At 40.4% G+C, this 27,758-nt stretch overlaps 1 protein-coding gene across 1 annotated transcript in view; it reads left to right on the top strand.

Moving 5' to 3' along the window:
• Positions 1–1,401: 1,401 nt before the first annotated feature.
• MTX2 (metaxin 2) overlaps positions 1,402–27,758 on the top strand; it is a 36,523-nt gene continuing 10,166 nt past the window's right edge. The window contains 4 exon segments of the mRNA XM_076342559.1: positions 1,402–1,461; positions 1,463–1,526; positions 15,754–15,801; positions 16,772–16,818. Coding sequence (XP_076198674.1) covers positions 1,402–1,461; positions 1,463–1,526; positions 15,754–15,801; positions 16,772–16,818 — 219 coding nt within the window.

Below are 27,758 nucleotides of genomic sequence, written 5' to 3'. Positions count from 1 at the left end.
CTGTCAGATTCATTCATTGTATGCCCACCTTGCCTCTCCATTTGTGTGTTAAAGGTCAAAAAATTAATGGTTCAACTGGTACATTGTTCTGGACCATCCAGGGGAGCAATATATTCCAAAGCTCTATAGCCAGAACTAACATTTTTGTTCATGTTTATATCAGGGAAGAATTCTAACTTGCAATTAGTGTGGCACTTTCAGGCAGTTAGAAGTTGACCTTTTTCCAGCTTTCAGGCTCTAAACCATATTTAGTAATTTCTGTTATCTTCAGAAAACTAATGGGAATAAACTGTCACATGTATCAGAGCCCCACGTAGATGAGTGGCAGAGGAACTGAAGACGGCTTGAGTCACCTTTCTTGGGAGACCCTAGGGCTGGTTACAGCATTCACAATAGCTCTTTCTACACTAAATTTAAAAATAAAAACAAACACCACCACCCCCCCAACTCCAAAAACCACCTGTTGGTATTCTTTCACAAAAAAGAAATGTAAAATAGTTTGAACTTGCATCAACTATGGAACTCCTTAAGATACTGCCTCTACATGCCATGTGGAGCATGTTAAGCTGACTTTCCATCAACAGCAGAAATTCCCCATGACTGGGGACTTTTTCTAAGCCACAGTATTTTTAAAGTTTTTTTTGATGTTTCTCTGCTGGTCCAGTGCAGCCTTGTCCCCGAGTCCTCTCTGTAGGACCACTGCCTAAGTTGCACACACATAATATACCACCATGAAAGAGCTGCAAAATGTCTGCAGTTATCCTTCTGTATATACTTATTTCATTTTCCTACTAGAATAAAGCTGAAGTGTCTGCGATATTTCAGAAGCCAGCCACATTTATACTGCTGAAGGGTTTGGCATCGGTCGTGAGCTCAGTAACAAAGGCCACCGCTCCCCGAGCACAGGCTTTACCACTGCTCACTGGCTAGAGCTGTGCCTAACGGGCACCCCAAGATCCCGTTGCAAACACAGAGTTACGATAAATATTCTCATCTATCGTGATATTGGCCAGTGTTTCTTGCCACCATTTGACAAATCGGAGTTTTGCTTCCACGCCCCTTGCGACTGTATTTCCAAGTTAAGAGAGTTATTACACCACGGCTAGCCCTGCCGCTGTACCCCGGATAACACTTCCACGGGATGTGAATTCAAAGGGGTTTTCCTCAGACTGGAGTAACCGAGGAGACTGAGGCATATATCCCCAAACACCGCTTTATTCACGAATCCCTTTCAGAGTTGCCCTCCTCTACCCATCAAGCACTGCAGGCGAAGAAAGGCTCCGTTCCGAACACGTACAAGCGGCAGCCCACCGGCCCCCCGCCTCCCCTCCCGCTGACCGGCGGGGGGGAGTGGCGGGAGCGAGGCTCCGCCCCGGGCGGCGGGGGCGGGCCGGGCCCCGGATGCAGTTGCTGCCCCGGCGGCGCAGCGCCCAGTTCCTGTCCGTGCCCTCGGCCTGCCGCGACCCGCCCGCCCGCCCTGCGCGACATGTCGCTGGTGGCGGAGGCCTTCGTGACTCAGCTGGCCGGTGAGGGGTGGGGGCGGGCGGGTGACGGCCCAGAGAGCCGCAGGCGGGCGGGCGGGCGGGACGCTGCGGGCCGGGCCGGGCCCCACTTCGTGTCAGGCGCTGCGCTCCGGGTCTCGGCCTCAGGGTGGCGGCGGAGCAGGGGCCGCCCCGCTGGGGTGCGGAGCCAAACCCTCGCGGCCTCGGTCCCTTGGGTGACCCCTAAGGACGGGACTGGGGCGCCGTGGGAGCGAGCCGGCCACGCGTGCCTCGGGGAGGGGCGGCTGTGGAAGGCTAACGGCGGGCCGCGGGAGTCAGGGCTGCTGTGCAGAGCTCGGCCCTGGGCGCGTTTCCCTTCACGTCGCCCGCCTGGCGCTCCGAGACGAGTGCAGGTCAACCTGCACAACTCCCCACAGAGCAGAGCGGTGCAGGGTCACCAGGTCCCCTCCTTTATGGGGTCCCGAACCCCTAGCTATGCTAGGGCGCATCTTTACTTTGATTTAATAACTTCTCTGTCTTTAAACCTATTTACTTTTCTTCAGTGGTCCAAAAAACCCGCATTGTATTTATAATTTCAGCAGCTGGAGTTGAGGCCTGAGGCCTGCTCTGTGGGAGAGCTCGGTGAGGTGCCGTCCTCTTCCTGCTCCCCACATGCGTGTGCCGTGTTTCCTATGTTGCTCTTGTGAAGCTGAGAAATGTAACGGCACCTTTGCTACTTGTTAGTGCTTGTGTGATTTACTGCAGATAGGCCTTGTAAATGGGATGTGAGCCTTGTCATAAAACAGAAATGTGTATCGCTGTGGAGTTGTTTAGCAAAAAATGTTATTATTCTGCTCTGAAGGAAAAAGAAAATATACACCTTGGATAATTCCTGGCTAGGAAGTTCAAAATATATTTAGTATGTTGCACACTGAAAATCAGTGCGTTGGTCAGTTTCTCCTTACTTGTTTTTCTCTGTTCCTGCTTTCTTGCTGCTACACAAGCAATAATTACTGCAAGGAAACAGCATTTTAATTGCTACTGACTTGTTGAGGAGGAAGCCGGTGTTTTGTCCCGGGACCTGCATCTTCTGCCGCACGGTAGAGGCCCCGACATAAGAGTCCGAGTTGGATTCTCTACTATGAACGTACAGTTTCCAGAGCAGGCTTGCCCCTGATTGGTAGGTAAAGCAAAGGTGGTGGATCTTGAATCTGGGTGTGTAGAGGTACCCATAGACAAGCTTGAAAGTTGCGCTGGGCTCTTGGGTCGGTATTCGTTAATTCATAGACGTTAGCACAAGCCATGCTTACGTTCTGAGGGCCAGAGCCCTGGATCCTCAGGATGTGGAGAATACGGTCATGATCAGCATTGCTTCATGCCATTTACTAGCCTTTTTGATCTCTTTAGTATATTTTATTTATATTGTGAAACACAAGGATAATGACATATGTGAGTAGGTGTTGATTGTGCTGAGTTCCTCTGCTCTGTGACCTTTATGAATATTCTAGAGTGACAGCTTGCTGATACTTACTTTTTTCTGGAATTACAAATACAAATGCAAAACTATACTGTATGTAGGCATCTCATTGCTTTCTTGTTGAAAGTGCTGGTTTTTTTCCGCAATGACTTCCCGCTAAACAAGCAAATTATTGTGGAATACAGCAAGGACAGATCCAAATTAAGTATAGTGTAAGGAAAATGCGTGTTTGAAAAACTGGAAACAAGAAGACAAAGTTCTGCAACAACTGGCTCTTTCCCTCCTTGCTGAAGCGTTCTTCCTCTGTTCCTGGAGAGATTCTTGCCTCCCCTTTGGGGTAGGTGCGTGCTGCTTATACTACTAGTCTAGACTATTGTGTTAACGATTGCATTATTAAGGTGGTGCTTTGAGGGCATCAGAGCTGCTCAAGTACTTCTGGACCCTCCTACAATTTAATAAGCTTAAAATAGTAGCACCTCATCTTTTACCTGTCAGTCACAGGTTAAGTGATGCTCATTTTCTCTCTATAGGTAAAGTAATATGTAGGCATCTAATAGAAAAATACTGGCAATGCTTCTCTATTTTTGCAGAGCAGAAATGGTTGGTGCTTGTTTTATTAATCTTGTACTTCTGCTGGATATGCAGTTACTTACTGTGACTCAAGGTACAGTACAAATCCTTGTTGCAGACCTGTCCACTGAATCATTCTTTAAAACAAAATTATGACATTGCCTTTGCTTTCCCAAAAGGGAATCAGTGTCAAAAGCAGTTATCTGCCTTGAAAATAAAAAACACCTTTGCCAATGGGTCGTAGCCTTCCTAGCTCGTCTGTATTATGTACCAGTCCCAGACTGAAACTAAGTAACAGCAAAATCACTTAATTTGTTCATATGGAAGATTTTTTGGTGGTGGTGGTGGGAATTATCTGAGATCTTGGCCAATACCCACCACATTTCTAGACTTCCTGAAATATTGCACAGACACAGAATATTTCATTCTGGTACCAATAAGATATAAATGTCCCGCAAATGTAAGAATATTTCTGAGGAAGAAAAATGGTGTATCTGCAAGGAAAAAAATACCACTTCACAATGACACTTGTTTTAATAGCGTCTTATCCCCATATCTGTGGTTGTGAATACTGCCTTTCTGTTATGTATGGATGGAAATGTAAGAATGATTGATAACTTTTTCCATATCCATAAAAATGAAATTTGATTGGCTTGTCATCGAGGGTCCTGTTCATGAAGCTGGTCGCTTTGTCACGGCAGTTGCAATGAACATGCTCTAACATTTAACAGCTATAAAGCATGGGTCTTTGCATGCAGGTGTTTAAAGACAATCATCCCAGCATAGTTCGTTTTCTAGAAATGGTTTAAAAGCCGAGGGGAGCGTTTTAGTAGAGAGGAGGATCATAACTTTCTTTTACACACTGACTTGCTTGTGTATGTATTAGAATTTTTTTTTTTTAAAGTATCTTCACCTTTCCCGCACCTTATGCGTTCACTTCTGATGTGCCTATTCACTGTCTTGGCACAAATTGAAACACAGAAAATACCATCTGAACATAAGAAAATTTTTTTTTGCTGTGAGGATGGTTTAACATTGGAGCAGGTTGCTCAGAGCAGTTGTGGAGCCTCCATCCTTGGAGATGCTCAGCATCGAACTGGAGATGGCCCTGGGCAACCTGCTGCAGCTGATGCTGGACCTCCAGAAGTGCCTTCCAACCTCAGCTGTTCTGTGACCATCAGTTGCTCAGCCCGCTTACACTGCTGCAGTAATTCATCACCCTCTCTGTGCAACATGCATTCACCTGAACACGCTGAGCATAGCCTGCTGCTGTAATGCATTAATGATTAAATAGAAAACGATGACTAAATCACTTATGTGGAGTAAAACACTTGCTTTAGTGCCATTCAACTGTTCGCTTATTCAGAAATATAAAGAGGTTGATGCTGTGTCTCAGGGAATAATAAATATTTCCATAGCTTCATGAATTGCAAGCATGTTATGTCACGTTTTAAACCATCTATTTCTGAACTGTAGAAAATACTAATTGGATAATATGGTAGAGAATTTGTTTAGAGTAGCTCAGCATCAATCACATATTAACGGGATAGGAAATGAGTGTTTATACTGTAAGAAGAATTAGAGTGCCAGCTTTCAAGTGGTCCAGAACATCAGTCTTTCTAACTCTAGTAGTTTTGAGAAGCTGACTGCTCAAATCATCTATAAAAGATTGTTGAAAAGATGTTTAATTGATCACTAAATTACTCAATATGCTTTGCTTCTTCCCCCCCTCCCCCCCCATTAGTTTTAGATCAGTGATCAAAAGAGAGAAAATAATATCCTTGTTTGTCCTTTGATCTCTGGAAAATGACTTCTGTTTATTGCCATTGAGTTACGTCCAAGGGTCTTAGGCTAGTTTTAATACTAAGGGAAATGAATGCAGTTTGAAAAACAGATGCCCTTCTGCCTTTAGATATTTTACATTCTTAGTGAGTCTACCTCCAATGTGACATGCCAGAGCAAAAATAAATCTCTGACGTGCATGTTTTATGTATTGAGACAAGCTGCAATTTGGCTGAGAACAAATACATAGGGAATGAAACCTGATCACCTAAATCGTTTCTGCATATAAAGACATAAAATTTAAACTGAGTATGCATTTTGTGCATCAAAATGTGCATAGGTAAATGTTAACATTTTCTGCATGTGTAAAGTGAAAAAAATAGTTATTCTTGCTTAACAATAGTTTGTCTGCACCACAGATTGTTTAAGCCTGCTGCAGAGGTGCTTGTAGTCAAAAAGAGGTGATTTGAAAATACCAAATTTGTCAGGCTGTATGATTTTATCTTACAGTGTTCTTTTACATGTGCTTTTTTTTTTTTAGTAATCAAACTAAAAGGAATCCCTTTAACTCTTGTTCAGTTTCAATAAACAAGTCTCTTATGCTGCTCTTGCCAATGTGTCTTGCTCTGATACATATGTTTTATGACTTGATTTGAACCAATCCTTTGAGTGGATTGCCTATCTAATCTTTTTTTAGGTCAGGGGAAAAATTACTTTTTCACAATTATTATAGTACAGTACATATTTCATTTTGAGATATTGTTATTTCTTGTTTTTAAGAAGCAATATAATTACAGTTTATAATAGAGTACGCTTCTATAGTAGTTTCTGGCTCCATTAAGACTAAGCAGTCTTTCTCTCATCAGCATTTTATTGTTACATGTTTTCTGCTAAAGTAGTATCATCTTTACTCATCCAGAAATGAGATTGCTCTAGAAATAACGGTAACAAAATTAGTAAATTAAAATTAACACATATTTTGATATTGTCCAGCTTGATTTGCAAGTGAGCTTTCATCAATCATAGAATGATTTGGATACAAGTGCTGTTTAGCAGCCTAACCGTTCAGCTCACAAGAGGTAACAGAAGAACAACTTTGGAGAGGAACTGGATTTTTCTTCTCTTTCTCACTCCTTTTTTCTCTCTGGTCCTTGGATGCTCTGTTCTCTGACTGTCCCTAGGCACTAACCTGGTCTCTTCCTGTAGGTTTGGACCCTATGAGCTGCTTCCTTTTCAAAACAAGAATGAATGAAAGAGCTTGGTTGCTGTCCTTTGCTCTAGTTGAACAGGCATTGCATGTTTCTGCGTTGCTGGGCATTTTCAGCTGTCTTTTTTGAAAGTGAGTGAGAAACTGCAGCTGCATGCAAGCCATGGGGAGGACAGAGAGAAAGTCCACACCAGGTTCTGAAATTTTTATTTTAATATTTTTAAATTCTGGTCTTTAGTTATCAAGAAGACGACATAGATGTCACATGAACATGGGTGTTTAAATACAAACTGGAAGAAGTCACATGTTGTAGTAAAACCTATGAAATGCGTAGGAAGAATTTGAAACATCAAAGGAAAAAAATCATGATGGTGCTGCAAAGAATGCAGGCAAAATTGATACCAGTCTCATTTGGGGGGAATGGACTGCATGGGTATTTTTTTTTTTTTGCATTTGAATGCCATATTGGAGAAACTCTGGATGCATATTGGAGTGTGTTCACTGAACGGCTTGGAAAAGAAATGAGGAAGACTGTGAGGATATGATTAAGTGAACAGGATAAACGTTTTCAGATTTTGAAGTAGGGAGCGTGCAGTGTTTCCCAGAGGTGAGGAAGAGCCTGAGAGGTGCTATTGACAATACCATTGTCTGTTTTGGGCTGACTTAAAGACTGTGAGCCCTAAAGCAGCATCTTCCCCCTTGCTAGTGGTAGTGCTTGGCTGGCTGACTGCACCAGTGCTAACTGTTCGCATTTCTACCCTGCAGGACTCTCTTGCCTAGAGATCTCAGCTCTTCTTGCCCCTTTGCAAAACTCTGGCACGGAGAGTCTCTGTTGTCATCACTTTGTATCTCCTGGTACTGCTGCCCTCAGGGCTGTGGGCAAGATAGGAAAGAGGGAATGAAGGGGAACCTTAATAAAAGGCCAGAGGGGCCAGGGCTGGGTGAGCAGGAATTGCGTGTGTGGAGCAGCTTTTGGAGCAGGTATGGGATATTGAGGTCCTGTCTGGCAGGACAGATGTGTAGGATCTCTGTTGTGGATCAGATTAGGGGTGCTATGATGAGAAAGCAGGGACCTCCTTGGGGCACTTTGCAGAAGTGGTGTTCAGACTGCCTGCCAAACATCCTTAGGGGTGGAGGAGTTCAGACTACCACAGAGGAGAGGGGATCTCAATCTAAGAGAGCTTTCAAAGGGCTGAGTATACAAATGTAGATAACATGGCTAAGAAACATCCCAGTCCAGTAAGGCACTTAAGGCATTCATGAGTATCATACCTCCACTGTCCTGCTCTTCACAGCTCCTGTGCTTGAAGTTTCACTTCTTGAGTCAGGGCCAAAGAGGGGCAAGGGACTTAAGTAGCACAAAGGGAAGGGATTGATTTAGAGATCTATAAAAAGCTATAATTAAGAATTACAGAGCTGCTTCGAGATGGAGCATTTATGCTGAATATCAGGAATAAGTAAAATAGCTCCAGCTTGTCAGGACTTTATAAATAAATCTTTTGAGATCATTTAGCTGGCACACTCTCTGATTTTTCTGAAGAAATCCAGATGTTGGTTTAGGAACAACTTTTATTTATGGATTTGATTTTTTGTTGAGTTTTTTGGCCTCCTCTCCTGACGGGAGGCGTGATTCTGCAAGCACGGAGATGCTGAGCGATCTCTCTCCTGTGGCCTCCCCTAGCAGTGAGAGCGCTGAGCACCCTGGAGGATTGAACCGTGGGTGTGTACGTTCTGGAAAGTCAACTCAGAGACAGTAACAGAATTGGACTAATGCTTAAATACATGCAATTAATAGCTTTCTTGGAGGGTGAAGAAGCAGACTGTGTCATGCTAAATGGCTGCTACAGTAATGTCACATGCTGACTCTCTTAGTGGTGCAGCCACAGGAAACTCAAGTTTGACAATTGCTGCTGAGATTGAGTCTTTACATTGACAGTCTGCTTGATCAATAATTACTGAACAGTCATGATTTATCTGAATTGTAATATCTCTACAAAGGAGGCCTGGGATGGATTTAAGCAAATAATGTAATTATTTGATACATGATTTAATGCATACTGTTTAACTTGTGTGAAAGTCGGGTTTTGTTTGGCAAGGCACTGTGAAACGCTTTTTGGTCCTTTGTCAGCAGAGCCAGGGAGTTGCTGATGCTTTCATTTTTTTCTTGGCCCTTGTTAGTTTACAGGATCAGGCCAATTACATGAAATTGATCTGTACTCAGTGTGGGTGAGTTGAACTGGTGGGTCTTAAGGCAGCTAATTCACAACTTTCTCGTACTTCCTTTATTGATCACTGTTAGTGTGAGAGATGTATATTTTTAACTGCTTTGGTTCCAAAGTGGCTGCAGCTTCACTGTATTAATCAAGATATACCCCTCCACTTATATCCTGTAATAAGGATTGTAAGAAACGTTGTAAATAAATTGTAAGTAAACATTGTAAATGTAAGAAACACATCAATTCCTGCCATTTTCTTTTCAAACAATGTATTGCTACTTGAAAATATGATCGATTTATATTATGAAAAGAGAATGAAGTGATCATCTGCTTCTTTTTGATGCATCTTAACATGAAGTGGCTAATAATCCTCTTTCCTTCTGGAGTCTGTGGGATAGCTTTCCACATGGTTTTCTTTGGGTTACTACATCTAGTACATCTAGAACATAGTGAGCAGCAGGTCCCCCCACAGCACCAGTCTTGGGAAACCAAAAAGGGTAACTGTTTTCCTGCTGATTGTTATGATGTTTGCTGCATAATGTTTGGAGACTTGTAAGTAATGTTGTTGGATGTGGATGTTGCCCAGATGTAAGACTAAATTTCTTTTTAGTGTTTACTCTTGTGAGAAAACAGTTTTGAGGTATCTCATTATAATTTAATCAAATTTGTACCTAGGGAGAGGCTGAAGGAAACTATGTGGAAATAATGTGTAAGTTAATCTCTCCAGCTGTAATATTGCAATACAGTGATTCAAATTAATGCCAACTTTTTTTTTGTTTTTAATAGAGGATATCTTGCCTCTTGGTTGTTTTAACAGACCTTTAATGCCACGTGAACCAAACTGGTAAATACAGATGTTTTAGCTTTCCTCCTTCTTATGCAAGTTTAATATCGAAGTGTTTAAGAAGAATATAACAGAAAGGAAACTGATCCATGCAAATGTTGTGACTTCAGAGAAGGAGTAGTCTTTATCTCTATATGATCCATAAACTTCTTAACATTTGAGGAAATTGCTCTGTCTGAGAAGATCTAATGTTCCTGGGCCAGGTCCTAGCCTCACCTACACAACAGCACAGTGAACTGCATGGAAGAGATTGTTAGTCGACTGAATAATTCATTTACAGAAGCAGAAAGAAGATATCAAAGGATAAATTGCATGCATACTGAGAATTCAGTAAATTTTACTTTATAGGAGATTTGGGGTAGAGATTGTCTTGATTTACTTCTCACTGTATGGTTTCAGTACTTGAAGTAATCTACAGGATAGTAACATTCAGTGTTAATTCTTTAGCCTTGATTCTTAAACTAGGCATAGGCTAGTTTTATAACAGAAAATTATTTCTATCTGCATTGCCTTCCAAAAATGTTCTTGTCCCACCAAAATTCTGTGGTATTGCTAAGAGCTGGGAACACCTAATTTCAAGTTGAGTGTTTTCCTACAAAAACTTTTAACTTGTTGATAACTTCATTTCCCGTGCAGGAGGGAACATCTTGATGCCTGAATCCAGAGGTCTCTGGCGTTTGTCTGTGGCTGATACTCAAGAATGCTGCGGCTCGACAGCAAGTGTGCTAAAGGAGTGGCAGACTAGCAGGGCAAACCATACCGCATACCCTACTGCTTGAAACTGGCTATTCATAGTAGACCGCTAAAATGGCTAAATTGTTGTTTAGCATATTCCACAACTTAACATGCAAAGTATTTTGTGTCTTCTCACTTTCACAGTCAGAGTCTTATTTTTTTTAAGTAACAGGATTAAAGGCATAACTGTAAACCATTTATTTCATTACATCTCTTTCATCATTGTGAAGCTGCTGGGGGAAGGAAAGTGTCTGTTTCCCCCATCCATCCAGGCAGCACCGACCCAGGATGAATAGTTCCCCAGTAATTTGGAGTGTAGGAGTTGAAACCGAGTTTTGTACACTCATAAAGAGACTCTGAACAGCCTGGACAAGGAATTGGTGGGGCTGAGGCACTGTAGAGTATCTTGGGAATGTGGTGCTTCCTCTTGCACAGACTTCACTGGGGGAATATTACTGCAGCCTCTCATTCTTTGAATTAAAATTCACCTCTATGCAAGTATAGTATGTCCTGTTTTGAGAGCATTAGTTGGAGCTGAGATGTGCATAGGCCTCATGTGAGCTGCTGATCCCCTGCTGATAGTGGGGTCCACTCTTAAGTATTTCTTCTTACAGCATATGTGCATTCTTCTCTCTTGCTGTCTCAGAAGTATTTGGGTGGATAAAGTCTTACTATTGAAATGACAGTCTGAAACAGCTGGAAACGTTGAAATCAAAATGCTATTTGAATATGTGTCTCTGGCCTTAATGTTGCTCAAGTAAAACATTTCATCACAAGATCTGAAAAATGCACCTAGTGGAATACATTTTTAGTGGCAAAGAATTTAACGTGATTGTCATGACTCATTCTGTGTTTTGGAAGTTTTTTTGTAAGAGCAGAAATGATGTATTTTCTAAGTCATTCTCTGACATGACAGGTGAGGAGTCCAGCAGTCTGTTTTAATAGATACTGACAAACCTGAGTAATTAAAACTCCACTGGGAACACACAGCACACCAGTTGTCCTGGTTTCAGCTGGGATAGAGTTAATTTTCTTCCTAGTAGCTGGTATAGTGCTGTGTTTTGGATTTAATATGAGAATAGTGTTGACAATAGAGAGGTGTTTTAGTTACTGCTGAGCAGTGCTTACACAGAGTCAAGGCCTTTTCTGCTTCTCACCCCACCAGCGAGCAGGCTGGGGGTGCACAAGAAGTTGGGAGGGGACACAGCTGGGACAGCTGACCCCAACTGACCAGAGGGATATTCCATACCATACAACGTCATGCTCAGCATATAAAGCTGGGGGAAGAAGAAGGAAGGGGGGACGTTTGGAGTGATGGCGTTTGTCTTCCCAAGTCACCATTACACATGATGGAGCCCTGCTTTCCTGGAGATGGCTGAACACCTGCCTGCCGATGGGAAGGAGTGAATGAATTCCTTGTTCTGCTTTGCTTGCGTGCACGGCTTTTGCTTTACTTGTTAAACTGTCTTTATCTCAACCCACGAGTTTTCTCACTTTTACTCTTCCAATTCTCTCTCCCTTCCCAGCGGGGGGGGACGGCGAGCGAGTGGCTGGGTGGTGCTTAGTTGCCGGCTGGGGTTAAACCACGACACCAATTCACAGAATTTTCTTCTAAAAGTCTAATTTGACACCTAAGAACCCTGTTAACACTTTGAAATCTGCATTTTCTATGCTAAACTGTTAATAAGTTAAACACTTTGACTAACAAATGCGTTGAGCTTAGTGAAATTTTCATGCGTTTTTAGTCATCCACAAAACCAAAGAAGATTTTATGTAGGTGGTCTACTTGCCGTTTGACTTCTCTGGTTGTTGTGATGCCGCATCTGCTGAATTCTCAGCTCCTAGGATAACAAGGCTTATGCAGTGATGCTTTCTGTGTCCATCTCCCTTTAATTCTCATTTCCCAGTAACTTTTGAACTCAAAGCTCATTTCAGACAAATCTAACAGGGAGGACTGATCCTGCAGATGGTTACTTCCTATAACTGGCATTAAAACAAACAGTGTGGTAGAGGAGAAGTAGGGAAAGACAACAGCATGAGGTTTGCTCGTCCTGAACAAACAGCAGACAATCCACATGAAAGACTAATATTTGAATTCATTAAGCATGGGAAAAGTTTCAGTAGGGTGGGAAAACAACTTTTACTAAAGACTGCGAGCCTGAGAGACAGACCCATTGAAAACCACACAGTAGTAATTCCTCTGATTATGGAGGCAGAAGGAAGAACCAAATAGTTCCTTATTCTTAAGATATGTAGAGAAGCTATTGCTGTAAGGCATACTTGCAGGCAGTTATTTCATCCTGTGAGCAGCTAATGATAAAAATGTCTGTTGCGTAGGATCTAACACTTAAATGTGATTCTGTGTTGAAAGCTTCTGAAACTGAATTGACATCACATTTGTTAATTTTCTTTTTATATACCTAGTGCCACAGTAGCCATGGTCAGCAGAGAAATGAACATCTACACACCAGAAGATTATAGTTGCCGAAGGATAAACTGGATTTGACTTCATTAGTGCACAAATGATAAGTTTGTGAGGAGTTATTATAGCATTAATCAACTTGATGGATTGGAAATATGACAGAACTGAAGCAGCGTGTAATATTAGTGCCTATTATTCTACAAATTATGTCTTCACCTACATTCATAAGGCAAGAGTCATTGCTGTACATTAAAGATGTTACACGCTTTCTCCTCTTGTGGAGGCATGCGACGTCCCTTCAGCGATTCCTCCTCCTCTCTTCCCCCAGTGGTGTTCTGGTCTCCCTTAGCTGCATGTTTTCACCTTACAACTGATCGAAGGCGGCTTGGGAGCTGATATTTGAATTTAGCTTGCACCTTATGAACCTGGACATGTCATGTAGCAGTGTGTTTTTAAACTTCTTGCTCCATCAGAAAAAAATGTTTCATACTCTAAACATCTTGGAAGAAAGTAAGTGAGTAGAAACTGGAAGATATGGGACAGTTAGTGAGTGGGTATTTAATTCTTTGATTTCTAGAGGATTGCGCAGGCTTTGTGTATGTATCTCCAGCATTGTTGAACACGATCTGCTGCATGCAGTTCTGAATGCATGCTGCAGAATATTTTTTTCTAGATATGAGTAATAACACATAAATCTTAATGTGAAGTTGATTGTTTTAAAATCCAGTCTGTACAAGGATGACAAAATCAATTAACTTTTATCTGGTCTGCGTACAAAGAACTGAAGGCCTCGGTTCAAGGCTCTTGACCATGTGTCCACCTCATCCAAACATGGTCAGAATTGTGACCTCCCTCTGGAGATACCACTGGTGCCGAGTGCAGGAGGTGTTATTAATTCGTTTTCTTAGAACTGCTGAAATTTGGAGTTTAAGGTGTACTAATAACGAAGGCTGAGATTTTCACGTGGCTGTTTGTCCTCATTTCTTTTACTTGTCAAAAGACATACTAGTACACAACTAAACTGTGAATGAGTGAATGCAAAGATTTTAAACTACCCTTGCCCTTTCCTTCCCACAAGTTGAGTGTGTGCTTCTGTGTGCTCAGACTGTGGGATAAAGACTTTGTATCATGACTGATGAAATTAGAGTCAGCAGATATGGTTCATGAAAATCTGTATGTGATGAGTAGAATGTGGAAGGAAAATTTAAGCCGATAAGGCCAAACAAGTTACAAAAAATATTCTACTTGTGTTTTAGTTTATAGCGTGGATATGGCATGCCTTAGCAGTGGTGTAGTTTTGGATTCTGTGTGCCAAGGAGCTGTTTTTTTTTATATATATATATATATATATATCTCCATGGCTGCATATAACTTAGTGCCAAGATCAGACTGGAATTGTTTGAATTTCTTGAAATATGCTTAGATCTTTTGTTGGAAAATGAAAAGTTCACTTGACTATTGTGGGCCTGAAATATTTCAGTCACGTGCTTGTGTAAAAATAGGCCACTTCCAGTTTGGGCCAAGAATTGGATATAAATCTGACATTTCAGTCTGAAGAGGGTCAGGCAAAAATTTTCAGTAGAAACGGGCCCATGCACTTTGAAGTTCATACCATTTTGGGCATGTAAAAAGGATGTTTTCACTGGTTGGCTGGAGTATTTACGAGATCAATGTACCTTTGTGACTTAGTTACTTCTGTAAGTATCTTGGAGTCCAGCGCTGATAAGTTTGCTGAAGTATAGTAATAACATTCTTAATTTCCTCATTCCATTTGCTCTTGTAAGACTTCAGTGGACCTGAAGAAATGTATGTTAGATAAATTATTTTAAACAGTTAAGGCTGTGGTACCGCAGACACTATCTTAGTCTCTTTTTATTTAAAGAAGTAAATGTACTTCCACTTCAAGAATTTTTACTTCAGGGCAAAACTTTAATGGAGGGGTGTAAAACCAATAACTGCTACAATAAAACATAAAACATTTTTTCATGACACTTAAATGTGATTAGTTGCTTTCTCATGCCCATACTAGTACAGCTTTGGTAGGTTCTGTGCCTTAATGTTAGAGGCAGTGACCTTTGCAAAACTTTGTACAGTGTTATAAGCTTTACAGTTCTATGTGACTTCCATAAAAGTTAATACTTCATGAATATCCAAAAAGAATGATAGTTTACACAAATCAAAATTGTGCATTTTTTTTCTTTGAGTTCTGAGGGCAAAGACACAAAGAATGACCTCACTGAAGCCAGTGGCATATTTCTGTTTGAACCACACATAGTTATTTATAGACATTATTGCTTTAAAAAAATAATTTGTCATTAGAGCATTAACTGTATTTACAAATAGCTAATTTGGGTAGAATGCAAGGTTTGAATTGGTATTTAAAACCAGATTTTTAATCAGGCACTAAGAAGGAATGCAATGGAGACAAAACAATGTGATGACCTGTTATCTTAATGCTACCATTAACAGGTGGGTAGGTTTCTGACATGCCCAAGCACCTGGCTTTGTGGGTATTCTATAGGACCAGTGAGGACACAAAGGCAGAAAACTTTTCCATTTCCCCAAAGCATTCTTCACACTTGGTTTGGAGGTTTGTGCCTCTCTCCTCTGTGTCTTGTTCTGTTCTTTCCAGATTTCTTTGTTTAGTACCTTAATAAATAGTAGCTCGAGAGTGGCCAGAATTGTGATGGGAATGTGCGCAGGGATGTCTTTATGGTGGAGGGAAAATAGCTGCTTTAGCTGCTTGAGAATTACAAGGCCACTCTAATGTAGCTTGAATTTTAGCTTTTCTTGCAACATTAAATTTTGGGACTCAGTTTCCTGTTCTGTGTTGTCCCTCTGTGAGCAGGAGAGAAGTACGGGAGAAGAGAATGACAGTGGGACATTTTCAGGGCAGGTTAAATCTTGCATCAGCATCTTTGCAGTTTGAGTTCCTCCTCTAGGTAACGTTTGTGTTCAGTTAGCGTCTGCAAGCACATTGTTGTTTGGCTTGCTTAATTAATTCCTCTTCTCTCCACAGCCGCAGAGCCTTGGCCTGAAAATGCTGCATTGTATCAGCAGCTGAAGGGTGGGTACACTGGTTTTTGCAATTAATAATTACTTTATTTTTAGAAAACACATTAAATATGCACTAAGATAACTGCAAGGAAGCACAGAAACTGTTAAAAGAGTCCTTTGTGTTGTTTGTCTGGTCAGAGGTTTTAGCTACGCTTGCATCTGCCAATATAAACCAGCTATTCATGGCCTATAAGGTCCTTGGTTTATTATTGACTCATTATATTGGCTGCTGTAGGCAGTGTAAAATGATGTGGTTGCAGGCACAGTTGGCAGATTTACTGCACCAATAGCTGAGGCAGCAGATTTTTGAAGTCTTGTGGTAAAGTGGGCTCTCAGTAAAAAGGAACTGTTAAAATGTATAGGCTAGGATGGTTCAGGCTCCCTTTAGCAGCTCTTCATATATCATCAGATCACATTATGGCCCCCATTTGGGGCTTAGCAGCCTGCTACAGTTGTCAGAAGACTGCAAAGTAATGAAGACTAATAGGTAGCAGCCCTAGTCTTCTAAGCATGGAATTTTTATTGCAGTGAACTTGTCATCTTTCTTTTGTGTGACAGACCTAGACACAGTGTGCAATATTAACTGCAAGCTGCTTTTATAGGTTTCTGAATGCTTTTACTTTTTAGCCAGAGGAGTTATGAAAATACGGTTTTATTTAACTTTGATTAGAAGAAGAGTAATTGACATAAAACTCAAGCATTTGGTTTTTAGTTGTGAGCATTTTTTATTGTACATTGGTGGTAATGTACGATAAATGCAATTGCATTTGCAGGAGAAATATTCCTGGTATTCTTTTTTTTCTCTTTCTTTTTTTAATATTCATATCACAGGTTTTCTAGTCCAGCTGCATAATAATTATATGTGTTCCTTGTTTTATGCGTAAGAAATGCAACCCAGAATGGCTTACAGTTACAGGTCAGTAGCTAAATGGGCACTGTTTTTTATAATTGTGGTTTTTTTTTTTTCTTTCTTTCAACAGAGGAACAAATTTTGCTTTCTGATAATGCATCTTCCCTTGCTGTTCAGGTAAAATGTCATCTTTTCTAAACTAAAGATGTTAATTCCATTTTATTTTTTGAATGATTATCTAGCTAAAGTAACTGTATTTAGCTAAATGAATAATTTAAGAATTATTTCTGTCAAAATCAATGACTTATTTCCTGGATCTGATGTGCTTTACATTGTCATTGAAGTGCCAGAGCCTACAGGACACGAGGATTTTGAGTCCTATATAGAGTGCTGCTGCTTGTAGTCTTATTTATATTGGTCTATGTTTGTACAGTATGTTTGTCTGCCTACTCTGGGAACTGTGCATTGTTCCCATCTTTTGTCACTTGGTATGCTAGTTCATCTTGTAACATCTTGCATGGTGCTTGCTGGTTATTTAATTCTCAAAGCTAATGCTGCCCCAAACTCAAGGCATATTTGCTTCATGCTGTGGGCATCAAATCTCTGTATGTCTCTGATAGGTTTTCTCAATTTCATCATGTATACAGAGTTGAGATCCAATGTGTTTTTTAGAAACAGTCCATATAATTGACAAACTTGCATCTCTAACTGACTTAAAAGCACCTCTGTGGCTGTAAACTCCATTAACCTGTTAGGTTCATAACCCCAAATCTCGAGGGGATGTTTTCCCCATTAGTAGAGGGCCTGGCTGTCAGAAGTGGTGGTGAGCAGGGTGTCTATAAAGTTCCTGTTCTTCAAAGCAACTTTGCTGCCGCTTTGCGTAGCAGGGAGTTGTACTGTTCCCCTACTTCTTGCTTTTTGTGTGTGGTCTAGCTCAGAGCAGCTAGAGCAAGCAATCTTTGAGGGCTATCCAAAAAGGTCACATCTCATTTAGCCAAAGTGGGACACTCGGAGACTAACTGACATTACCGGTAAAAAAGTTAGGATCATTTGATCATGGTAACTACTTCCAGGATCTCTAACTTTTTTCCTCCCAGTCTGGCAATCTAGGAAATACCTCTAAGAGTAAATTCTATCACAGCAAGAAGGTACCTTTATCCTTTGCTGGAAAGATGATCCATCTTTGATACATCAAATAAATAAGGCAGCTTTTATTTGTTTGGGCAGTGTGTTTTATATCGTGCCTCACAGTAATGCAAATAAGTGTTTTTGTTGCTCACTTGATCTCAGTGTTCCTTTTTATTCCAGCAACTGTACTTTTTGTAGTTCTTATGAATTTTCTTACCATCTAACAGTACGTGTAGGCGTGGCTTGTATTTAAAACACAAAGAAAAGAAACAACAACATAACCCTAAAATTTCCTTTTCTAATGCATCATTTTGCTTTACTGTTTCCAGTCCATTGTTATCCTACACATGTCACTTAGATGATAAATTAACTATAATATATTAAAAATGCTTGTTTTTCTTCAATATTCTCTAGCCGGACAGCTGATAGTAGCCATGACTATAAATATGGCTTGGGTAGATATCTGATCTTAAACTTTATAGAACAATTTTGTACTGGGGACTCGTATCTATTTTGAAGAATCTGTGTAACATGGTTGTGACTGCAAAAGAATAGCTATCCTTGGTGTCTTTGATCCATTTTGAAATGATACTAGGATCTGTAGTTGTGTATTACTACCTTAGTGACCAGAAAGCTTTAAATATACCGGTGTGTTTTACATAAAGAAATTGGTGAGTTCCTCTGTTTTAGAATTTACTGTTTATTCTGATGAGAACCTGTTTATCTTTTTACTGGGTATCTTTTTGCTGTGGGTGGTTTTTTTTTTTTTTTTTTTTGGTGGGGTGTGTGTGTTCTTTTCCTGAGGAAGAATGGGAATGGGGATAGGAGGAAAAATAGCAGCTGGTACCTGGGACTTTTTTCCCCACTATTGCCATTCCTTTTCCCCCTGTTACTGATTTGGGGCACATGTATATCACCAGAGTAGATACATGGCTTGTTCATGGCTTGTTGAACTTCCATGTGGTGAAAACACATCAGAATTTTGAGTCCCTGTGATCAAAAGAGCATGTGGAGTCAGCCGCCATCAAGCCTCTAAGGAACATGGTTCACAACAAGACTCTAAATGTGCTACAACTGGTCTTTCAGATCTTTCTCAAAATCTCCTTACAGCACCTTTTCATAATGCTGCTCTGGGATAGCTCTCAGAGGACATACATGCAGATAGCTACATATAAAGAATAAAATCCAATGCCGTAGTAAGTAATTAGCAAGAGTAAAAGTTGACTGTTTTAAAATTGACGACCCTGCAATACAGATGGCATTTCATGTACCTCTTGTCAGCAGAGCAGATCAAGCAGACAGCAGAGCAAGTTGCTCTTAGTGTAGGTGTAACAGACTGTTGCAGGCATTTTGTTTGAATTAATGAGTAGTGAGGGCTGCAGATTGAACATAGGAAGTTGGTTGAGTCTTGCTGCTTTAGCAATGATTGGACTTACGGCTTCTCATTGTGCAATGAAATGTGGACTCCTGACTATAGCTACATGTCAGATAAGAGAGGGGAGGACAGAGTCTTCTGGTAATTGCTAAGTAACTGTGGTGGTGCCTTCAATGGTTTAAAACCAACCAAAAAAAAAATCCCTCTCATCTTGTGGAACCTCTCTGCTGATTCTGGTAGGGTTTTGTTTTTGTTGTTGTTTGGTTTTTTTAATTCCTCTTCTGCCTATTGTTGTTCTTGGAAACAGACTAAATTAACAATTCCTTTTTTTTACTGGGTTCAGATTCTTTTTATTTGCTGAAAATGCAACATAACTTCAAATGAGCTAGTGCATTATCTCTGGTATATCTTGGTGTTTGCACTCCTTGTTTGTTAACTTGAAGTAGTGTATTATACAGTCCTGTTGAAAGTGAAGCCCATTTGATCTCAGGTTGCAAAATCTTGATATTGAATAAAGTTTTATTTTCACTGCAAAGGAATTAAAATCAAGGGAAAATGCTAACCAGTAATGATTACCCAGCTACAGGGAAGAGAACATTGTATGTAGAATGAAGGCTCTGTTCTTCTTGTGAGATGCTCAGCCCTGTTCCCATTAAAGTTAATGAAAACACATACACCTCCTGGGTAACATGACTTGTGGTTAAAACCATTCTCCGCTTATTTATTGTACAGCTTCCATTATACAGCATTCCTGCTTATCAGTCTTATCATAGTAAAAAAAAGCCACCAAAAACCAGAAGTGAATACACAACTATATTTCAGTATCAAAACAACTCCACAACTTCAAGGAGGGACAAATGGGAGTTTTAAATGGATTAAAACTGAATTACCACAAGAGAGTATATTTCAGTCTGAAGCAGAGAGCCTGTCCAGGCCCCATCTCCCTGTTGATGCCCGGTGCAGGTAAAGCCTTTTTGTTTAGTGCCTGGGTGGAAGTAGTGTGGCTGAGTAGGAGGGAGGGGGTTAATACAGCTGTGCTGTGCCAGGCCTCTTGCTTCAAACGGAGCATCTCTGTGCACTGTTGCAACTTGTAGGGAGGAGGAATGTGGATGTTGAGACTGCCTCTGTTATTATAGGTTCTTCTGAAATCTTTATGCAGGTAGTCTCAGAGTCTTGCTCAAAAGGCTGTCTAAAATGTTCAGGATTATGGAAATTCTCATAGCTATCCTGAGGTTATAGAGCCTGCGGCTCATTATGTTAAGATATGTATTAATTGCTTGTGCAATTGATGTCCTTGTAAACGGTCTTAATATATTCCAGGAAAGTGCATTTAGAATTGTCTGTTCTTAGTCCTGAATGACAGAAGGATGTTTGGACAATTTAAAATTGTGTTACACAGACCAACTGCTTATTTACTTCAACAAGTAATCAAATAAATGTGTAAATCACACATGATTAATTGCCCTTGACAGATTTGTGATTTTTTTTTTTGTGTGTGTGTGTGTGTGTGTATGAATTGTGGTTTGTTTTTTCTCTAGACAAAACATTAGCAGAAATTTGAACTTGTTGCTGAGGCTTGAACACAGGCTTAGTACTGAAATGAAAATCTGACAATCTCTTTTTTTTTAAAGAGAATAAAAGCTGGAATTCTTCATGATGAGAAATGCAGTATCAACATAATCAATCTAGCAGCATTGCGTTGTAGCTGAAAACATAACTTAAATCCCAAGCCATACAGGTACTGTTTGTGAGTGAAACATCTTTCATATAGTTCTAAGATGAAATTACCCCTGAATGAGTAGCATCTTCATTTATCTTCAAAACCTCTGTGCTACCAGTGAATCTACTCTTTCCGCATTCTACAACAAGAATTACATTATACCATTAGAGCAGTGTTGTGCTGCAGTGTAAAATAGATTGTTTTGGAGAATGAACGTGGCTTTGCTATAAATTACGTTCACAGGTACAAAGGAATTTGTTATTTTGTTTAAAATAGTCACAAATATAATTAAGCTCTTAATTTATGTTAAACTACAAATGTGGTCATTACCATAACTGGATTAGGAATTTAATCTGTCACTCAAAGAATGATACTGAACAGTTTTCATTTATAACCTTAGACACACTATTTCAGTTACAGGGTCTGCAGCTGTTTGATATGAGAACTGAATTATTCTCTAGATTTGTTCATGGTTTTTAATTTTAAAATGTGTTCCTGCAATAAAGTAGAGAATAGCTCTTTAGTTGTCATCACATATTGTCCTTTGTATGCTCATGAAATAATGTAAAAACGAAAACAGAAAACGCCTTTCACTCTTTCTTTACAACAGTGTTGTGTGAGTGCTTTTAGAAACGCTGCTGAATAAGAGATGGCTTGGAATGGCTCGTTCTTTATTAAAAACTAATCATGAATATATCTCCTTCAAATGAAGCCTGGAGTGTGCCATCTGAAAATAGTGTTCCTCATGTGGGGACGTAAGTTGTGAACTATTTGAGTCTTGGCATAAATAATTTCATTCTTGCCTCTGATCTCAGAAACTGCAATCTGGATATGATTTACATCGAGTTGTAACTCATTTTTAATGAGTATATGTGTTTGCTCATATGTATTATTGTGAGAGGGGACTGAAGGGGAAGAGGGGAGCATTGTGATGGAGCTCTGACAGGGTGATTCGCTGCCCAGTGTGTGTTATGTTTCCAACTGACGGTGTCCAAACAGCCCTTCCTTAGCTGGGGAGGGCAAAGAGGAAGGGAGAGCAAGAGTAAAAATGGCACCTAAAATGATTAACTGTAGGAATAAATACAAAACTCCCCCCTCCCTTCTCTTATTCCTTGCCGTTGTATTTCACGCACGGTCATTTTCCATCCTTGTCATCACAGGAAGACATAATGGCATCACTTTCTTGCATTGTTTCGAGGGCGGCAGCAGCCGTGGAGATGGGAACGTCAGTTGTATGAGAAGAGGAGGAAGGGGAGGGTGGGGTGAGTTGCCCCGTGGCTGGCTGTGGTTTCTGGGCTCTGGGCTTTTAAACTGTGCTAAAGCAGCACAAAGGTGATTGCTCTGCTTATTTTTTTTTTAGGTAATTGAAATCCAACATACTACCTACATTTTGAATTTGAAATTGGGCAGGCTATAAGAAAACAAAACAAGCCTTAAGTTGATTGTGTCCTTTAAGCAACACTGCTGTTGTAAATGTACTCTGTAATTCTGGCAGGAGGTGTCACCTGCCATGATTGAAATGAATGATGGGCATAAGATTGTTGATTAATTTTGTAACAAGTGTCACTTCAAAGCTCCCTATCAGCCCTTTTCACATAGCTGCTGCTACTTTGTTCTCTCACAGCAAAAATATGAACTGGCTTGTTCCGTGCTGACTTTGAAAACAGAGTGGCTCATGCTACTACTCTCTGGGAGGAGAAAGCAGTGCAATGCAAACCGTAGTCCTGTGTGGATCAATGTGCGGTAGGGCAGGAAGGGCACCGAGAGGCTTCTCCATGGTTTTTCTTCAATTCGTTGTCCTCATTCCCACACTCTTTCTTTTCTAGCCTATAACAGTAAATATTGGGAGGGCAAGGAAGGACAGACATAATTCATCTGGTGGCACCTTTTTTTCCTTCCTCTCCTCTGTTTCTCCTCATGGGTTTGCAGCAGCTCTCCACCTCCCTGTCTATCTACAGCAAAGTCTCCTGTTAAAAACAAGGTGCACAGAGGCAGTAGCAACTTTGTAGACTCGGTGCTTTCCGTCTGGAAGAAGAGAGGTAGCATTGCTAAAAATATATTGTTCACATTTCTCCCTTCCCAGGTGCCGGAAGAGTAGGTGATGCTACAGGTAGAGAGTCTGGAAGAGTGTGAGAAGGGGAGACTGTTAGCCTGCAGGGAAGAGGGACAGAGAGCATGCGTGGGAGAGAAGCTGACAGACCCTATTAAGCTAAATCTTTGTTTTTTAATACCTTTATCTGTTTCTCACATTAACCTCATCCAAAGAAAGGACACACTTTGTTCCAGAAATAACTTAGAGAAAAGTTTTTGTAGCAGACATTATGTTGAACATAAGTTGCTAAACTGGACAGTTTTCCAGGTGTCTGCTTCGGTCATTGACCAATGCTGATACTGCACAAAAAATTGGGCCCCTGTTTTTAAAACTACAGAAATGCAAATAATCAGTGGAATGTATGGATAAAGGAGGCACTCCTGCTGATGCCAGAGGAATAAACTCAGTTCTTCCCAATCTGAGATTTCATTACCCTTGTTTTATGCTGCATTAACTAGTATGAGCCATGAAATCACTCATTCCTTTTAAAAACCTGAATATTTTGGTTTTATGTCCTTCAGTTGTAGTGAATTCTGTATATTTATGCTTGAATGAAGTTTCCTTTATTTGTGTAAATTCTATTGGGCAGTCATCTCTTGATCTTTTGTAACATGGGCAAGGGGAAATAAGAATGTTAATCCCTCCTCTTTATGAGTTGATCCAAATAGTTCACTCTTCGGATAGGTGTTAAGCATAAAAAAAAAGTTTATCCTTTCCAGCAGGAATTCAGTTCTCTTTTCCCTGCCTAGAGTTTGTTTGAAAGAGTTGTTTTCAAAGTATCAATAAACATTTTCAGTGAACATCTTTACAATGACTTAAGATTAGAAAACTTTAGATGAAATAACATGTACCAGTTTTACTACAGACATGAGAGCTAATTTTTTCTTTTTTTTCCTATTCTGAAGAGCTGCAACTGCTGTAGTATTATTGCGTGACAATCCTAGGTGCTGGAGGAGATCCAGGTCAATGACAATAGTCACCCTGTTCATTCTGTGCTAGTACAATTTTTTTCCAGAGGAGAAGAGAGCAGGAAATTCAATGCTGTTCTTTGGAATTACAAGCATCTTTGCAAGATATGACAGTTAGGTTGTACTCAGTTAAGTGTCTTGTTTCTAGTTTTGCTGTTACCATCTTGCTGACCGTTTTTAGGTAAGCAATTTTCATAAGGGCTTGATTAATTAGCTTGTGTGTCATTCAGAATTCAGTTGGCCCTTTTCAGTCCCTTTTTATGTTGATCAGCCAAATTTATGATGTTAACTATAATCTCTGATGTACTAGAATAAGACTGGGCCCTTGGTCTTTCAGATTGCTCAGCTTTAGATGCCGTGTCTTTGAAGGGGTGTTGATATCTTCGTAAATCTCAGCAGAACTAAACTGGGGTGGTTTCAGCCTTCAATCTCTCGCCCTTTGCTCCAAAAGCACTCGGAGGAGCTGAGCTCACTCCTGTTTGCTGATGGTTTCTCTCACAAGAAAAGCAAGGGTTTACTTGCCTGCTCAAATTACATATGTGAGGTACCTAAAGGGAAACGAGATGCTCTGAGCTGGAATAATCAGTGTTCCACTGCATCTTTTATCAGAGTTGGAAGCCATGGCGGTCTGATACCATCTGCACACCAAATGTTCTGGTGCTTGACATTCTCCATGAGTGGTCAAAAAGGGAACAAATCTTCCCTTGATCACTGGGCTAAAGCGTTAAATGAGATAAAGACTCACAAAAATAGCTGCTTTGTCCTATGTTCTCTCTGTAGGATTTCTTTGATCTGTGCCAATTTCAACTATTTTGGTAATAGTTCATGCCACTTACTGTCTAACATCAGTTATTGTCTAAAATCTAATTTATCTAATTGAATGCATCAGAAAAAAAATTAGGTTTTCTGGCAGTGGATATCTATAAGAGTGCATTGGTCACAATCCTTGTCCATCTCCTTTTCTAAAAGAAACCATAATTTCCATAAATATGAAATATATTCACTGTGCTGGGAAAGTAAAAAACACTGTGCTGTTAGTACTAATAATTTCCAAAGCCTGTCAGTCACATCAATGAAAGAATGTAAGTACTCTCATAGCAATGCAAATTGTAAGGCTTATTTCTTAGGCTGCGCCCTCATAGTTTGGGATAGTACTGTCTCCTCTTATCAGTTGACATGTATTTTTAGTCAACTTGAAGGCTCTCCAGTGGACCATTAGTTTAAGCTGGATCAAGAAATGGATACTGGCCTACTTCTCTGGGTAATGATTAGTTCAGCAGTATAGATCCAATAAGGATTGAACTTCTCTCACACTGGAGCTTTCCTTCATTTTCCTGCAGAACAATATTTAAGGAGCACTTAAAATGGAATAGGTCATGCTTTGGGTACAAATTACAGTTCAACATACTGGTCTTTTAATTCCCTAGACTTCTATCTTTTTAAAGATGTAATAGCAGTTTTAAATTTTTTTTTAAATTATTTTTAGGTTTATGCATTAAATGATTTTGTCTTCAACTCTTTCACTGTTCTGTTTTCTCTTGGTTTTGTATTTCATTACTATTTCACCACTCGTATTAAAGCTGATCTGAATTATAGACAAAGGCTGAAGTGGAGTAGGTGTTGGCACGTAGATGCTGAAGGGGGTTGCTGGAATGGGCCTTGTAAGGCTGCTGAAGGCGCAGCTCCAGTGGTCGGTGTTTCTGAACCTCGCAGGAGGACTGCTGGGGTGAACGCAGAACCAGATGGATTTGCCGAATTTTAATCTTGAATCACTCCTCAATTTCTCAAACTCAGGTCTTGTCTCCCATCTACAAAATGTTCATCAGAATTGGAGATGACTGTTCCAAGGAAGTTTTCTCAGGTTTTTGGTTTGGTGTTTACTTTAGTGTCTCTTTTTTTTTTTTTAACCTCATTGAGGGTAGACTGACTTACTTCTAAGCTTTCTAGAATCTGCTCTTTATTATGCAGAGTAGTGAACATTTTTATTTAGTTAATATTTGTTCCCACATTAGAGCTCAATTCTAGTTCAACCTCCTCTCTCCTCTTTTCTTTATGAAGTGCAAAAAAGGCACACGGACCCAGTGTGTTTGCATTTCCGAGATGCCGAAATGGCAACGTATTCTCAATCCCCTTTGCACTAGGCCAGAGACTGAGGTAGAATTTCCCTGCCAAATGTTCCTTGTTCTGTGGATGTTTATTGAGGAGAAGGAGAGGGAGAAAGGTCAGATTCAGATTTTTGATGAAAACTTGGCTGATCTCTTTACACCAAAAAGATTTTATTTATAGTTTAGTCTCTATGCTGAGGACTATTTTTCACAGTCACAAACTGTTTTTGGTAGAAACATTGCACTGTGTATGAGCCAATGTACAATATGATGTACAGTAGGCAATAATTTGCTGAAGCAACTCATGTAACCTAAGCGTTCTGTGCCAGCATGTCTCATTTTTTACATGCGGATATGAGAAAGTAAAAATAGTTCTCTGATTTACCTCCTTTTGCTTAAATGTGTCTCTGCACTTACAGGCTTTTCAGTTATTCATGTGTTGCCCTAACTCCAGTGCAGTTCAGACTTTTTTTCTTCTGAACTTGCGGTGAGAATAGTACATGGCAGTTACAAAATTAATCTCTAGCTTAATGCAGAATTACAGAGTTAATTTAGTGCCTTACTGCGAAGGAAATTCATTTGGTAAGCCTAGACCAAATGAAACTTCACATATTTTTGAGATGAAATTCAACAGCTAGGGCTTAAGTAGTATGGAACAAGTTCATTCCGCTCCTCCCACCCAAAGATGAAATTCTTTGTAGCTGTTGTTTGATGCCATCAGTTCCACTGCAGCACAGTACTGTTGAGGAGATGTTGTTAGCTACTGGTAGAGTTTTCAGAAGAACCAAGTCTGTGTACCAGTTGAGTTAGAGTGTATGTTTTTGCTGGATTACACTGTGTCCAGCAATGGCATAGGAGTATGTATTTAATCTAAACCAAAGTCTCTGCATTCTTGTCTCTTAGCTGTTTCCAAAAAAGTTGCATATGAAGCCCCAGTTTGGGCAGAAGACGTGATGCGTATAGCAGTAGGTGGAACAGTCTGGACATTGCTAGATCCTATGGAGGCAGCAGGCAAAGGAAGAGATCTAGGACTGAAACAGACCGATGTCTTAAATTCCTGTTTAAGAATTGGTCCTTTGGGTATTACTGTTTGCATGGAGCTTGAGATGCGAAGACAGCAAGAGCATTGATTTTTGGTGAACTCTGGTGGACACATAGACTTAGGAAGTGGGGTGGTGTCAAATGTGGCCAGTGCCTTGTATTTTCTTTGGGTCATAGTTGCTCTGTTAACCAGTGATAGAGGTTCTGGTTGGCATGAGGTTTTGGCATTCTAGAGACCAGTTTATTGCTAAGTAGTACAGGACTTGCAGTATTTGGCTGATGTTGACCATGACTAGAACCCTCTCTTTATCTCTCTCTGTGCCTCTATCTCTGCGTGTGTATGTATAATAACTGGCTCCCAGGCAGTGCTCTCAATTAGAGTTGGGCTGAGGAAATCAAAAGCTGTAGAAACCCAGGTTTGTGGTGGGTTTTGCAGAGCCTCTACAGTTCTGAGGTGGGCTCTCATCAGCTGTAATCAATGTCTTGCCTAGCAGCTTGTGACCATAGTTCCTAACTTTAAATTGGGATTTGGGTTTGAGTTAGGTCATCTAAACCTGCAAGAGCCAAGTGTTGTAATGGATTGTGCAGTTCTTGGGTTTGGTTGGAAAAGGACCAAAGCTTTTGGCTTTTTTTCCCTGGATACAGTTAGTATCAGCACTTGGATTAGGGTTTGGGATTAAAGGACTTG

This window comes from Aptenodytes patagonicus, chromosome 6, assembly GCF_965638725.1.
Source record: "Aptenodytes patagonicus chromosome 6, bAptPat1.pri.cur, whole genome shotgun sequence".
Taxonomy (NCBI): domain Eukaryota; kingdom Metazoa; phylum Chordata; class Aves; order Sphenisciformes; family Spheniscidae; genus Aptenodytes; species Aptenodytes patagonicus.
Note: the sequence above shows the minus strand (reverse complement) of the source record. Positions and strands in the feature narration are given on the sequence as shown.